The following is a 16,645-nucleotide window of genomic DNA, read 5'->3' as shown; positions in this document are numbered from 1 at the left end:
TTTTCTTGGTTCTAAAGTTAGTTAAATTTTATTTTATTTTTTAGTTTTTAGAATTTTGGTTGTTACAATTTCTGCAGCTTCTTTAAAATTTGGAATATTTTTTTCTTGGTCCCTTCATAGGTTACGGTTGCTTCGGCGAAATTATTGCCTAGGGATGCGGATGGTGATCTCGGAGGGGTCGATGATATGACGAAGCTGACGTATCTCAATGAACCGGGTGTTCTTTACAATCTTTCAAGAAGATACGCACTTAACGAGATATACGTGAGTACTTCTTTTCGAATTTATGCAGTCACTAGTAATTTGTTTGAATGCTCTCTAGATATCTACCTTATATATATTTTTCCGGACAGTAGCAAGTGACATTTTCTTTTACTAATGCAACATATATCATCGTACTATGATTGACATGTGAACACGAAATTTGTGTTGTGGCCGAGTACCAATGGGTGTTTTTTCTTACTGCATGCGTTTACTTGGTTGCTTGGTCCTACTGCCTTTCTCTAAAACTAACTAGGATTTCTAGTTAAACTTACAGCTGTATTTTACGTTCTGCTTTTCTCCTTGTATAGGTTATAAAAGTATTGCTTTCCATGTAGCATAATTAATTAGTTTTCTGAATATTCCTTCTCAGTGTAATTCACTAGTCCCAACGTCTACAATTATATTCTAATATGCAAGAATGTTTACATTGCAAAAATGAGCATTGAAGGAAATGCTAAATTATCTGTGTATGATTACTGGCCATGTTTTACCTGTGAATAGGATTGAAGGATACAGGACAGATAGAAATATACTAATGTCCTTGAATAGGAAAGAGTCATGACATAGTGTAAACTAGATTGATCAATAGTGCATTTGCCAATCATATTAAAGTTGCTGCAGATCACATTGAGTAGATTTTGGGAAAAAAAAAGTTCAAATGTTGAGACTATTGGTCTGTGGTTAGATATGGTGATGCTGAAGTCATGACACTGGAAAATATGGGCTAGGAGGGGTGGGCATATAGCATGTAAAGAGAGTTCCTTTATGGGATCATGGTGAAATTCATGCAACTTGGATTGCTTTTCTAGGAATAGTAAGAGGCAGTAGAAGAGATAAGAAAAAAAAAATGTTTTGATTTATGAATCAAGTTCGATGTAGTATATGGCACCACAAGACATAATATCTGGTGGTTTGGAGAACTAGAATACGAGGAAAATGAATGAAAATATGCTTTAAAACTGAGTGATAATTGTGTGGTTTACAGAAAGTTCCTGCAAAATGTAGATGGATTTGGTTGGAGCCTTCTGCACTTGATCGGTTAAATAAGGATGTACGATATGTTGGCAATATACAACAGCAATGAAATAACTTTAGAAGTGATAGTAAAATAATATAATAGAGATCGACGATAAGAGCTAGCGACTATTAGCTAAGTTGGAGTATCAGTAGCATCATGAATGAGAATTCTGTTTGTAGTCAAATCTTTGCTATTTGGTCTTTTTTGCTGATTAAGGCTTGACTTTGTCCTTGGAGTTTGTTGCATTATTGTCTTCCTATTCAGGTGTTGTGGCAGTCAATGAAATTATTGCTGTGATTTAGGAGCATGATGAATAGTTGAAGACTCATAGGAGATAGCTGACAATGGCCTATATTATTAAGATTAAATATCTTTGACAAAGCAGAAGATGAAATTTTAAGTTGGTGATTTGTTATTATGGTTGTTGTGTCATCTATAGGTCATTGTGAGGCTTATAAGCTGCAAAATCCTCCTCAATCTAAAACAAGGGCTGCATAGTTCACAATACTTGCACCACTTAAAGTCTAGAAGGGTCAATACATGAAGTGCACTTTGCAAACAAAAAAATAATCTTGCCACTTTAAATTCTGATTGTCTAGACCCATGTAGACCCATGAAGGACAACCTTCTTATGACATTGAAAACTACACCTTTGCATATCATTTGGAGCTTCTGCTTGTTTCTCACCCATGTTGTCTTCCATGTTAAAAAATTTAGCTGTACCATTGTTAGTTTGAGACCATCAATTTTCCCTTTAGAGTTTTACCTTTAGAAGTTGTTGAGGATCAGATTTGTGTTCCTGTGGAAATTTGCATAGTTAGAGAAAGATCACAAATTTAGCTACTTATTTGATCGAGTAATGGTTCGCAGAAGGGGCTACACACACACACACACACACACACACATGTGTGTGTGTGTGTGTGTGTGTCTCATGCTCTTTTTGCCATTGTCTCATGGCCTAAACTCACATTGGTGTCTCATGCTCTTTTTGTGCATGTGGTGATGCTCCAATGATGCATGAACATTTGCAAGCTTGGGATCCTCCTTAACATCATCCTCTCAGCCCTCATACTTATTACAGATGGTTGGCTTGGATGTTTGTGTATTTGAGTCCTTAGTCTTAGGGCTTTTTGGACCTTTTGTCTAACCTGAACCCCATCTTATTTCTTGGGGAGCTTTTGTGCATTTGACAACATTGAAAAATTCACCGACCAAATGTTGTTTTAAACATAATTAGTCTCTCAACCTGAACCCCATCATTCTCTCGGCCAGATGCTGTTTGTGCATGTGGTAATGCTCCAATGATTATTCCTCCACAACGACAAACATAATGATAATATATGCATTATCAACAAAGGTGGTTCTCCATGTGATGGCAGTACTACCACATAGGTTCGGTATTCAACTACTTCAGGGTCAATGTCTTTCAGACATTAATAAACTAATTTAAATACACAAGTACAAATTTACACTTTTAAGCAATGAAATACATCCTTGACCAATGATATATCCTTGTAGATCTAGCCAGATCCAACATGTGTATAGGCTGAATCCAAGTGGACCCCAGATATAGACCTAGGTTAAATATGCTTGAATCTTGGCTGGATCAATGCAGATCATTGGATTCAGTCATTACATTAATCCAGATGTATGTCAAATCCGCATGGATATTGGTCATGCATGAATGATACTTTGTCGGTTTTGCATTAACCTTCATTAAATCTGAATGGATCTAGTCCAAGTCTATGTGGATCATTTCGGATTCACATGATCTAGATCTTGACCAAATTTGTCACAGTATATTTTGGATTCTCGTAGATTTTTCCTGGTTTTGAGCCACTTGACTTGCTTTCAAGTGGATCTTCCTACATTTGACCTCATCTTGATATGAAATTAATTAATATATATGTATACATCTACAGAAAAAGCCAAAACTTATGGTAAGTGTAATGAAAAAGCTTCGTTTAGCAGAAAAAAAAAATAAATTCATTTAAATTTTAGCTTCAGATTTACCTTATTTTCAAGAGAAACCAGGATGATGTCTTGAGATTTTAGTTAAACTTGATTAAAATCAAAGTTAGATTTATAAAGATGATTATTTGAGAGAAATATTGAGAATTGAAAGTGAAAGAATGAGGGAAAGAGGTTGCTGATGGTGAAAAGTAGATTAGAGAAGAGGAATTGGGTGAGGAAGTGGCGACAAGACTAGGAAGGGTAGCTTTCCACCTAAGACAGTTTGATACTGGTAAGGTCTGCTTCGTACGATAAACCTGATATCGAACTGTCCAGTTCTCATACCAGTTTTCCGTAGACATAAATACTATTTCAAACTTACCCTGTGGTTTAAATTTAAATCATCTTTTGTCATATCAGTCCGACTAAGTCCTGCCCATATACAACTTCTGAATAGCCATATTGTTGGTCCAAGCCAACTGATTAACTTGATTGGTAGTTAGTCCAGCTGAATGGAACAACATGTGCTGTGGAGCTTAGCTGGCACTTTAATGTTTAAAGTTCTAGCAGTTCTAATCAAGTTAAGATAGTAGCTGTAGAAGACTTATTTGAACTCCCAAGGTGTAGGGAACAAAAAAGGAAGGGAAGTGAAGACCCAAGATTCTTGTCCTACTATGCCTCCAGGCTACCAGTGCTTGTGGATCATACAAGGGTTGCTGGTCCTTGTCTGAATTCCTGAGAGGATGCTAGTTGTCTTTGATATTCTGGGAAGGTCTTTCTTATTACTGGCTGACTTATTTTAGCATATGACTTTTGATGTGAATGGCTTGTTAGAAAGCATGTGGTAGCAAAAGATATTATAATAAAGTGTGATCCAGTATATCTGTAATATGTGTCTGGAATTTGGAATGATCCATTTAAATGGTCGTATATAGTTTAGTGAATTATTGGGGTGATATGGATGAAAAGATGCATGCATGTAGTGTTTGTTATACTGATATGCCCTTAATTCTGCATATGCCTAATCTTCTGCAGTAATTGATAAATTCCACTTACTACAATGAAAGAAAATAAAGTTAGTATTATAGTTGTTTTCCCTTCTATAATACTTTATATATTATGAACAATGGTTTTTTTGACTTTTGTTTGGATCCTGATAGACATACACAGGAAGCATCTTGATTGCAGTGAATCCATTCACCAAACTACCTCATCTTTATAATGAGCACATGATGGAGCAGTATAAGGGTGCCCGACTTGGAGAGTTGAGTCCTCATGTTTTTGCGGTGGCTGATGCATCTTACAGGTAGGATTTCTTAAAACTCTATGGCTAGTCATTAGTCATTTGAGAGATGTTGACTTCCATGTACTGCATGATACTAGTTAACTTAGGTTTCTTGTTATAGAGCTATGATGCACGAAGTACGCAGTCAGTCCATCTTGGTTAGTGGGGAAAGTGGAGCAGGGAAGACCGAGACAACGAAGTTGATTATGCAGTATCTGACGCATGTTGGTGGTAGGGCTGCAAATGATGACCGAACAGTTGAACAACAAGTTCTGGAAGTATGTGTTTTCCACTTGGATCTTGCTTTTCTTCTTTCTTGTAAATTTTTCATCTGCTTCAATCTTATATAGTCTGATATTTTTGTTAATAAGTAATTTGGAAATCATCATTTCTTTGTAGTCAAATCCACTTTTGGAAGCATTTGGTAATGCAAAAACAGTCAGAAATGATAACTCAAGGTGAGTTTTATATTTTTGTCAATCAACATGACCCGTTTAATTAATCTATCATGTGGGGACCATTTGTAATTTACATGTTAGAGATATCCATGTGTACTTTCATTGGTTGACTTTTATATACCTATGTCATGTCTTGTTGATCCAAACATGGATGCTGTGTGAACATTTTGGAACTGGTCACGGGGAGGACCAGTTCCAACATGTTGCTTCAGGTTGGTGTTGAACGCATGATTCCATTTGATTTTTGGATTTGGTCGAAAAATTTCTAATGAAGTTTGTTAGAACTGGTGTACTTCATGTGGACTTGATGATTCTTGCTAAATCTTTAAATAATACATTGCAGTTTCAACACTGTACTCAATAGAGAAACATTATGGATCATGTAGTTTATTACTCTTAAATAGTGTTGATGGTAAATCCTGGTGCTTGGTCTTACTAGTAAATACCAGCCCGTGTGTACCTGTAAATACTGGTCTGATGTACCTGTCCAACTTGTGTAAACCATGATTGTAACTTTTAATATATTAAGCCAAACATTTAAAATTTTAACCAGCTAAACTCATGCGAGAGTTCTGTAATATATATTTTGGTTTGACTTGTCGACATGTATTAGATGTACAACTAGTCTAATATATTTTGATATTCTATTGTGTATTTTGTTGCATTAATCCCTCAATTTTTTGTGGGAAAGTCACCTTGAACTCGCATTGAACATGTTTCATATAAATTTTTAAAATCTGACATGCAAATTTTTCTGTAGTCGCTTTGGAAAATTTGTTGAGATTCAGTTCGATGCAAGTGGTAGAATATCTGGTGCTGCAATTAGAACTTACCTTTTGGAGAGGTCTCGTGTAGTCAAGATCACAGATCCAGAGAGGAATTATCACTGTTTTTATCAATTATGTGCCTCTCGAAAGGTATACATTTAGTGCTGTGGAATCTGCCATTTGGTCTTCTTACTATTTGGTGCCACTTGGCAAATCTTTCCCTTCTGTTCTTATAAAGATTCTTTTTTTAATTTATTTGCTTGATGCTTGAGCTGTTAAATTGCAACCTGATTATTTCTGGAGTTGCTAATTAATTGCTATCTGACATGGGCTTACTAATGAGAAACATTAAGTATTATTGATAAACTAAAGATATTCCATATGGTTAAAAAACATTTAGTTGAAGCGTGATGTGAAATAAATACAAAATGGTTTTAGAGGAACCATTTTGAGTGAAAGGAGCATCAAATAAATGATAGACCTTGATGAAAAGCTGACAAATGGAAAGGTTGAACAATGACATGGTGTCACAAACTGTCTGGTCATCTCCTATTTTATCTTTAGGTATTCTTTATTATCTTTCTCTATTGTTTAATTTTCTTTTTTCCTTATTATGATGAATTTTTATTTTTTTCTTAATTGATTTCGATCCTCTAATCCTGTCTGATCAATATTGATTGCGTATCTGTTTGCCAATGTCTAACCGGATTTCGATTATGCCTCCTATAATTTATCCACACCACTTGCAAGATGTATATCCTTTATCACAATCAGTTTTACTGTAGATTACTGATTACTAATCTAAATTGTGACAGCTCTTGGGAGCCGTCATAAGACTGACTTCTTTTGACTTGTTTCACTCTACTTATGTCAAATATATAGATGTATTTATATTTCCTTAATTTTGATATATGTTCCTTGATAGTCCAAGTTTCATTTTGTCAGAAACCTTAAATATGTTGAACAAACGATTTTATATTATACAAATGCTTGCTTCATTTCCTGTTTCTGCATCAGCAATCTGCTGAACTTCGAGATATTTATCAGTAAATCATGTAGGAGACCTGCATCACCATCAATTTGTGTTCTGTCAACTTGTAACCTGTCTGCTCATTTGTTTATCATGTTTTTGTTCTTTAGAAATCATGACTGCAGTACTGTGGTATGCTTTGCAGTTCTTGCCTGCTTAATGTTAATTTCATGTCTAAATATTTATGCTATATTTAATTTCACTGGTCTTCTCTAGCTAATGGATTTGTCTTTTTTATTCTTCTCATTTTTCAAGGATGCTGACAAATACAAGCTTGGCCATCCAAGCAGCTTTCATTACTTGAACCAAAGCAACTCATATGAATTAGATGGAATAAGTAATGCAGAAGAATATTTGAAGACGAGGAGGGCAATGGATATAGTTGGGATAAGTGTAGATGATCAGGTTAGATCATAAATATTATTATTTTTATGTTATGCATCTACTAGAGCCTATCTTTTCATGTGCCTATATGTAACTAATCTTGATCGTGCTTTGTTCTCTAATACCTAGGAAGCCATATTAAGTACATTAGCTGCTATTCTTCATCTCGGCAATGTCGAGTTTTCACCTGGCAAAGAACATGATTCTTCGACCATTAAGGACTCAATGTCCTACTTTCACCTTCAAACAGCAGCTGATTTATTCATGTAAGTAACTTGATAATCAGAGTTTACTATTTGTTATTCTTATGGAGTGTGAAGTTCCATATGTGTGTGTGTGTGCAAAACAAGGACTGTTGTTCCATACGAAATGGTACAAAATGGATGGTATGTATCAGTTCGGGCATGGGCCGGTATGTAGACTATCCCATTTCGAGTGGCCTGGTCCAGTTGAATAAAAATAATAAAAAATAAAATCATAATGGCGCCCATCCAACTTAACAATAGAAAATCTAAAATAGCACAAGCCCTCTTCTCGCATTCAACATTGCTACTGCCACAATTGTTCTGCCGCTGCCGCTACTTCGCTGCTGTTGCTTCTTCTCTTTCTCCATTTCTTCCTCCACCGCTTCCTCTTTTACCTTCTTCCTCCTCTATTCCTATACTGCCCCTTTCTCTTCTCCCTCTTTTTTTTCCTCTCTGAAACACTGCTACATATTGGTGTACCATATGTTGGTGCACTAGTACTGATCGATATGTACTGATACGATAGATTACCAAAATGGATTTGGTGCTCGAAATGGTGATCGTTGATATATAATGCAAGTTTCATAAGTTGCTATACAAAGCTTGTCCAAGAAGGACAAAAAGAAAACCAAGCAAAAGGAAGGAAGCAATTATAGGTTTGAGTGAAGATTCTAAAGAAAAAAGCAAGGAAACAAGCATTGAGTGTCATCGAGGATTTAATCTCCAAAAGGAAGTTTTTTTCTTAAAGTTTATACTGAAGTGAAAATATATCAAAGAGATATCATCAAAAGGAAAATTAATTTCTTCAAAGAAGGAAAGTTACAATGAGTGACATACCATAATTCTTTGTAAGTTTTTCTTTTTATTCTTGTACTTGGGATCTATAAAAAGGGGAAATGAAATGTAATGGCACATCAGATCAGGGGTCAATAATTTGAGTTTGTTTTTCACATTATATGTGAGGGTGTGAGATTACTTTTATATTTTTGATAGTATAAATTCATTGTTCACATACGAAGGTGTGAGACCTTGATACTGGGAGTTCTATCCTTTAACCAGTAGTTATTTTTAAATATTTTCCATTATTTTCATTATTTTCTCTTTGTTTTCTTTCCTCAGTTCTCACTGAAAAAGCCACCCTCCTTTGTGCATGATGAGCTTGTCCTACATTACCATTAAAAACAGTTGATTACTACATTTTGGTTATTAGAACTGGCTGCACATGAAATTTGCTTGAGCAATGATTTTGTAATGGAACAAACTCAGAGTCTTTTAACTTCATGAAAGGAATTAAATTATCATACTATGATTTAAATGGTAGCAATGCTTGTTCATAAATTGTTGTTAGTAAAATCATCTAAGTTTAAGAAGTAAAAAATTTTAAAGCCGAAGAAAAAACGAATTCTTAACTGGGTATGTTCCCCCAAATGATCAAACAAGATAAACTAAAGTCAGCTATTTCTGATTAGACTAGATGAGGTTTATTTTTAATTGTCAGTTTTTATTGATTAAATCTTTATTAGTAAAAATGCTTGTTTGCATAAGATGCATAACAAAAACTTTGGTGTAATATGTGACATATCTACCGTAAATCAGTTGTAATGTAGAACCTTTGGATGGATAGTAAATCTTGGGGCAGTTAAGTAAAAAAACACATAACGTCACGATAAGATTTTGCTTCATGACATAATGATGATCTGTTTATTTTAAGAAACTCCTTTCCAACTTAAGCTCTTCTGTTGCTGCTGCTATCATTCTTTTGCATCAAACTAATTAATTCTGGATTGTCCATTTAGCTGAACTTGTGCTTTTAGGTCATTAATTCTTGTTGTGCTTAGCAAGAGAATCATATTGTTTTAACATTCTTTGGCAGGTGCAATCCTGACCTTATGATTTCAACATTGTGTACACGTGCAATACAGACCCGTGAAGGAATTATAATTAAAGCACTTGACTGTGCTGCTGCTGCTGCTAATCGTGATGCTTTAGCAAAGACTGTATATTCTCGATTGTTTGACTGGTATGACCTTCTTTCATTCTTCAACTTATTATCTTATTATAATGCATATCACTTGTTATGACCTTAATTTTGCAGGCTTGTTGAAATTATTAACAAGTCTGTTGGGCAAGACCTAGATTCTAAGATACAGATTGGAGTCTTGGACATTTATGGCTTTGAGTGCTTCCAAAATAACAGGTGAAGAACTATTCATGTACAACCATAACTGCATTTTATATTTAAATCTTTTATTTGTTCATACTACAATATAATTAAATTGGTAGCCTTGTTCTTTACAGATAATATGTTTTGGTTATGTTGTTAAAGACCATATTGTCTCTTAATAAATTTAAGATCACTGAGTTTCTCTAACTTATGTGTTTTTATATTTCCAAGTTTGTTGAAATATTTTGTAACTAGAAATACTTTGTTGGTGCATTTTACCTCGCTAATTATGCTTATCATTGATGTTAGTTTGAACTTTGAATTATTTAGTCATTGACATCATGGTTTACTTTGCTAATGGATTATAGTTATAGCAGTGATTTAAAAGGCGCTAGGCGCTAAAAGGCGTTAAGATCCAAAAACGCCCGAGGCTCTAGGCGCTTGCTCAAGCGAAACGAGGTGCTAAAATATAAAAATATAATATTGTTACTAGTATACAGTTAACAGTATACTGTTAATACATTATTAATAGTATACTATCGAGTCGATGTGAGAAGAGTGAGTAAGAGTAAGATAGTAGCGACGACAGTGGCAAGCAGTGACAACAGCGATGAGCAACGATAGTGGCAGTGGTAGCAGTGAGCAACGGCAGCGGTAGCGAGAGCGCAGTGTAAGAGTAAGACCGATGTTGCTGACTGAGAGCAGCGACAACGGCAGTAGCGAGCAGTGATAGTAGGAGCGGCGAGCAACGATAGCAGCAGCGAACAGTGACAGCAGTAGCGAGCAGTGATAGTAGCAGCGAGCAGCGATAGTGGCAGTGACGAGCAGCGACAGCGGAGAGAGGCAACAACAGTGGAAAGAGGTTGCGACAACGGAGAGGAAATGTTAGTGGCAGAATCGTGAGCAGGGTTAGGGTTGGGGAAGTCGTGAGAGGGATGCTGAGAGGCTGATATCGGTGCTTTAGTTGGTTCGATTGAACCAACTAAAGCACTAGGGTCGCTTGGTTTAACTCGGGTGCTCGCCCGAGCCCAGGCGCCGAGCACTTCGGGCGAGCGCCCAGGCGGCGCCTCTTTGAATCGCGCTGCCTAGACATGAAGCGAGGCGCTCGGGCCTCGCCTTGCCTCGCCTGAGCGCGTAGGCGAGCACCCAAGCACCTATTGAAATCGTTGAACTATAGTATGCTATTGGTTGGAATTTAAATAGCCAAATTTTGTCGTTTGATTTATTTTAGTGATTGAGTTTGATTTGGCAACAGTTTGTGTCAATGAAACTGAAACTAAAACTAAATCAGAATAATTTTTCTGTTGGGCTTGTTGGTTACTAATAGCAAAAGAATTTTTTTCAAAGAGGCTGTGATTCTCCTTGTGATAGTTGCGAGCTCCCACAATCTCGTTGGGGTTTTGGCAAAGTCTGCAAGTGGAAATGTTGTATCCCTTGAGGTTGCTGATGTGTTGAGGAGGCCTTATTGTAGTCTCTTGGATGCATTTCTGAGAGTAGGAGGGAGAGAACAAGCAGGAGGAAATGAAGAATGTAATGTTTTGTTGGTTGGAGTGGTCATGAGGGTGCTGGAGGTGTGGAAGGAATGACCTCAGAGGTGTTGGTGATTGCATTCTTGCAGGTATTGGCAAATGTGATGTTGCTGTTGGTGTCCTTGATTTGCAGTCAAGGAAAAAAAAGGATTGTGTTTCAGCAAGGAGAGAGATATTTGGAAAGTGTTGAAGTTGTAGCGGCAGTGAAGTGTTGGCTTCACATTCATGGTGGATAATCAACTAGATCAAATTTGGTCCAACTTAGACTCAGAGAATTTAGGGAATCCTAACATTGTATAAAGCTAGTCTTGGTTGAGTTCTACTTGGTTTTGATCAAGGATTGAAATATCGTACCGTACTGAAGTTTCGAGATTCTCTTGGTATGGTACGGTACTGTATACCGACGGTATACCACTCGGGGTGTGTGTGTGTGGCCCGGTAGTGGGCGGTCTGTGTATCGGTCTGCTGACGAACAGGTACGTACCGCCCGGTACGGATGGTGTTATTCGAAATCGAAGATCTTGCTTTTGATAATTCAAATTGGTCTCACTTGTGCCATGTTTTGATGGCTTGTTTTCAGTCTATGTTAACTATTAATAACAAAATCATGTTTGCAGGTTATATACATCAAGCATTAACATCGTGGTCTGATATCGCTACTGCTTAGCAGGGTCGAAACAAGTTAATTATTAGTGTCTTTTAGAGTTCCCTAAAGTAACAAGTGAATTCTTAGTGTTCCTCAAAAGTTGGATCTGTCGGAACAATGAAGTAATTGTTATACCTCATTAATTGCATCAGTTGCTCTTGAAATTTTTAAGAATTAAGAATTGTAGCTTGGGAAATTATGCAAAATAGTTTATCATCAATCTTGAAATTAAGATCTGTAGCTTGTCAATTTCATCCACCACATTCTTTATTAGATGCTATAAGTAATATGTGTTATGAACATAATGTGTTGTACAAACGTAGGATCCAAATATAAACCATATTGCTTGCTATGGCCCAGGGCATACTGTTGGTTGCTTATTGTACTAAGATACTACAGGTTGATTTATTGTTAGACCCAGTTTATTGGGCAAATAAATATGTTGTCCAGTTTGATCCATTACGTCAAGGTGGTTTTTGAATGGGCTGTGCTTGCATTAAGATTCTTTGTTGAGTATAGTAGATGCATCTTAGCCATTTAAAAGATCAAGTAGACATGTAATATGCTCTTTTGATTGCACTCTAAAAGTTCTTTAAGCAAAAAGGTGGTTTTTGAATGGGCTGTGCTTGCATTAAGATTCTTTGTTGAGTATAGTAGATGCATCTTAGCCATTTAAAAGATCAAGTAGACATGTAATATGCTCTTTTGATTGCACTCTAAAAGTTCTTTGAGCAAAAAGTTTGTTGTGACGCAGTGGAAGGCCCTGTTTCATAGAGGTAATCAGAACCGTCCACTTTCAAACATATCTGGTAATCATAATATCGGGAATCTTGGCATTGTCTCCTTCTAGAGTAGTAATCATCCATGATTATTTTCAGATTTAAATAATATGACTGCTGGATGACATGGATTTTTAGGCAGGGTATGGAATTTGTGGAGGCATACAGAAACCGCGGATGAGAGGGGTGCTAAGAAGTTGGAAGAAACAGTCCAGTGGAAAAAGATAACTAGAGTCAATAACCTAAAATAACTATTTTATTTTCATTAAGAAAATTACAACTGTATTTACATTCTTTCTCTGAAGACAAACCATCATTTAAATGCGACTTAAAAGGACTTTCACTTGCAGTAGGAACTTTTGAAATAGGAAGTGTTTAGTTTTTGGCTTGATCTTGCTTTCGAGATTGAATCATTTTTTTGCTGTTAAATATGTTTTGGATGTTCTTAGATATTTTCTATGGACTTTATTTAGGTTTATGTTTCTTTTTTCAATAGCTCTGTTTAAGTTAAACTCTAGAAATAGTGGTTAGGTGCATTTTTCCATGAATTGACAGTTCACCATGTGAGGTTTGTGATGTTGATGCTCAAACATATATATTCCCTTGCAACTTTTGGATGTAAAAAGTGGATGTGATCTTCGAAAAATAAACCATGATCAACTTCCATGGAAGGCGAGGTGGTTATCTGTAAAATAAAGCAATTACTTTTTGAATTTTTTTTTATCTTATTTATATCTGTATGTGCAGCTATTTTCTTCGGTCACTGATTATATGTTTCTATCCAGCTTCGAGCAATTCTGCATCAACTTTGCAAATGAAAAGCTTCAACAACATTTTAATGAGGTAAACTATGAGATTTTTGTGTTTTGGATGCATATGGTTCTAGCGTGCTATAAATATAACTTTTTAGTTGTCTCAAATGACATTTCACCTTGTGTGACACTGGTGCTGCAGCATGTTTTTAAAATGGAGCAGGAAGAATACAGAAATGAGGAAATTAATTGGAGCTATATTGAATTCATAGACAATCAAGATGTTTTGGATTTGATTGAGAAGGTTCTTATTAACTCCTTTCTTTTGTAGAAATTGAGGCATTATGCACACTTTTATTAGTTAATTGTATGATATTTGTGGTATTGGTGATGTGCATTTAAAATTTATGTTTCCCATGACCTGGAAGAAGCCATTATTTGTATCAAGATTTGCAATACTATCAGTTTGGCATAGGCTACTAAATTGTTCCGACAACCTACCGGCATGTGGACCAGGGTAAACCATGTGGACCTATACCAGTCGGGGCTAGGACCGGTCTGGATTTGGTATCTGAGATTAAAAGCCTTGTTTTGCATGTTGTTATTAGGAGTGTTATTATTTCTACTATTTAGAATTTCTGGTCTGTGTCCTTTTAAGTAGAAATATGCTATCAATGTTTGTAGACTTTTTGTATAATTATAGCCACAGAATATCATTTCATATTCCATGTAAACGATCCCTCATAACCAATGGGATACATCATGGTGATGGGTTAACATAATTATAGCCACAGAATATCATGTCATATGCCAAGCAAATGATCCCTTATAACCAATGGGATACAGCATGGTGATGGGTTAATTCCGAATGCCATGACATCAATCTTTGTGATGTTTCTCCTGTTCGCTGATGAGTTGAATGACTACTATCTATCCTTAACTTTTTTCTCTCTTTATCATTTCAATTTTATTTTTCATGATGGTAGGTGGTGGATATTGCAACAGCTAATCCGATGATTGCAATAAGAAGGAAGCAATAACAGAATCTTATCCTTGATTGACATCATAGATCTTTGACTTTTATGTTATTTTTTTCTCTTTTCCATATTCCCTTCCCTCTTCTCTGTCTTTTTTCTAGTCTGTACTATTGTCGTAAGTTGTCAAAATTAGCCAGCTTCGGTTGTGTCCAGTGGTTCAAGTTGTTTTATATCGATTGGCAATCGCACAACCAAGAATCAGCAGGAATAGTCTTGGACTTTGGTGATGCTGATATGAAATTAGGAGTATTTTGTTGGAATCGGATTCGACCACGAACTATATGATTTGGTTGAACAATGCACCTTGTTGGGAAGTGAGCTGATTGTTCAAAGGAGATCGCCTTGCTCCATTAACTCCTCGAAACATGAATTTACAGTTATTAAGATAAAATTCATGTTGTGACATTTATTGATTATACCATATTAGAAATCAGGTATGACTTGCAATCATTTCTTAAGACATTAAGAAAAACTAGTGAAGGCATAGTTGAAACAGATGGTCCAAAATTTTCTAACAAAAATTTGGATCTCCTGTTATTATTATTCGATAGTTTACTATGTAACTTGAGTGTTAATAGTTTGCCTCCATAGCTTGCCTAATCTTGTTATAGTGATCATTGATGTTGTTCTTTTACTTGTTATGTTCTTGTTGTGCAAATACAAATATTTAATGTTGCTTTGTATTGTTCTTTTGCAGAAACCCATTGGAATAATTTCTCTCTTGGATGAAGCTTGGTAACAAATAACCTTCTTTATTTTGTTTGTCATATTGCTTATTTTACCTTATTTTGGTGTTTAAAGGACTAAAACCTCATCTTCTTTTGTCAGCATGTTCCCAAGGTCAACACATGAAACATTTTCTACTAAACTATTTCAGAGTTTCAGATCACATTCCAGATTAGAAAAGGAAAAGTTTTCTGAAACAGATTTCACCATTTTACATTATGCTGGAAAGGTAGGTGCAATATGTAGACTTTGTGATTTTTGAGCAATAATGTACCTCATTTCTTGAGCAACATTTTAACTTATACTTTTGTGGTTTTTTTCCTTCCTATAGGTGACTTATCAGACAAAATCTTTTCTAGATAAAAATCGGGATTACATTGTTATTGAACACTGTAATCTTTTGTCATCTTCAAGATGTCCTTTTGTTTCTGGACTGTTTGATTCACTACCTGAGGAGTCCTCGAGATCATCATACAAATTTTCATCTGTCGCCTCCAGATTTAAGGTGTGCTTTTGTCAATCTTTAGTTTTTTGACAGTGAAAGAAAGATGTAGTTGTACCTACTTGTGCTTGTTTTTGTTGATAGAGAGCTAGTTAAGTTGTATGCGATCTAAAGGAACTCAGTTGTGGGATATCTGTCTAGGAAGCATGGTACCTTGTTGGTAAATGTTATATACCTGGTCAACGATGTGTTTTGGGCCTTCTTTGAGTTCATTTACTTTTGACGTCTAATGTGAAAGGTCTATGCTGTGCCTGATAAGCAACTTGTCAAAATTTCCAAGGACCTGATCCAGTAATGATTCATTCTGTTATTATTTGTAAGTAATTATTTTGATTGACATCACTGACTGGTAGGCAAAGTGACATTTTCTTGAAGGAGATTGTGCCTTTATCTTTGGTTTGGATTCTTGTTGTGATTTTCTAAAAAAACTTATATGAGATTAAATATGCAGCTTGAGGCATAATCGGTTTCCAATTGCTCAGGCTCCTAATGTTCGAATTTCACATGTAAAAAAATAGTTCTAAAAGTTTATATTACCACTTTGGATGGAAGTGACATAGTGAAGATATTAGATAGGCCAAAAAGTTTGGATTTATGACCTTTAACACGCCAGTGCCCATTCCCCACTTTCTGTTTAAGGATAACCGAACATGCTCTAGGCCTAGGTGATATTGTCAGTCTCTATTTTGATGAGCTTATATCAAGCTTGTTCTTTTTACATATGGACTTGTTAAATCTAATGTGAACTTTCTCTACTATGAAGGTTCTCATCTGGCAATCAGTACTAATTCCTGTAGCGTCATGTTGTATTTTTTTTCTCTGAAGATATGCTTAATCCTTTTTTACACACTCAACTTAGAGTTCCATGCATGGCCACCCAAATTTAACATGAAAAATCTTGGATGATAGTGGTCCACAACATATTTACTATCTCCGACTCAAAGAACTCATAATATACAGATCTGGTTTATCTGTCTAATAAAAGTTTTGCATATCATGCCATTCTATTTATATGACTCATAAAAGATCAAAATAATACTCCCTGCCAAATCGTGTTCTGCACTGAACTATATGTTCATGATAATTTTTTTTTCGATGACCTATCT

At 35.7% G+C, this 16,645-nt stretch overlaps 1 protein-coding gene across 1 annotated transcript in view; it reads left to right on the top strand.

The window, feature by feature from the left end:
* LOC103977620 (protein OPAQUE1) overlaps positions 1-16,645 on the top strand; it is a 41,333-nt gene that overhangs the window by 519 nt on the left and 24,169 nt on the right. Inside the window, exons 2-15 of the mRNA XM_009393186.3 lie at positions 121-264; positions 4,396-4,541; positions 4,642-4,798; positions 4,920-4,978; positions 5,739-5,895; positions 7,031-7,180; positions 7,289-7,425; positions 9,278-9,424; positions 9,500-9,601; positions 13,308-13,365; positions 13,477-13,578; positions 15,009-15,046; positions 15,140-15,266; positions 15,369-15,542. Of these exons, the coding sequence (XP_009391461.2) occupies positions 121-264; positions 4,396-4,541; positions 4,642-4,798; positions 4,920-4,978; positions 5,739-5,895; positions 7,031-7,180; positions 7,289-7,425; positions 9,278-9,424; positions 9,500-9,601; positions 13,308-13,365; positions 13,477-13,578; positions 15,009-15,046; positions 15,140-15,266; positions 15,369-15,542 (1,698 nt within the window). The remainder of the gene's footprint in view (positions 1-120; positions 265-4,395; positions 4,542-4,641; positions 4,799-4,919; positions 4,979-5,738; positions 5,896-7,030; positions 7,181-7,288; positions 7,426-9,277; positions 9,425-9,499; positions 9,602-13,307; positions 13,366-13,476; positions 13,579-15,008; positions 15,047-15,139; positions 15,267-15,368; positions 15,543-16,645) is intronic.

The sequence above is a fragment of the Musa acuminata genome, chromosome BXJ2-3, assembly GCF_036884655.1.
Source record: "Musa acuminata AAA Group cultivar baxijiao chromosome BXJ2-3, Cavendish_Baxijiao_AAA, whole genome shotgun sequence".
In the NCBI taxonomy this organism is placed as follows: domain Eukaryota; kingdom Viridiplantae; phylum Streptophyta; class Magnoliopsida; order Zingiberales; family Musaceae; genus Musa; species Musa acuminata.
Note: the sequence above shows the minus strand (reverse complement) of the source record. Positions and strands in the feature narration are given on the sequence as shown.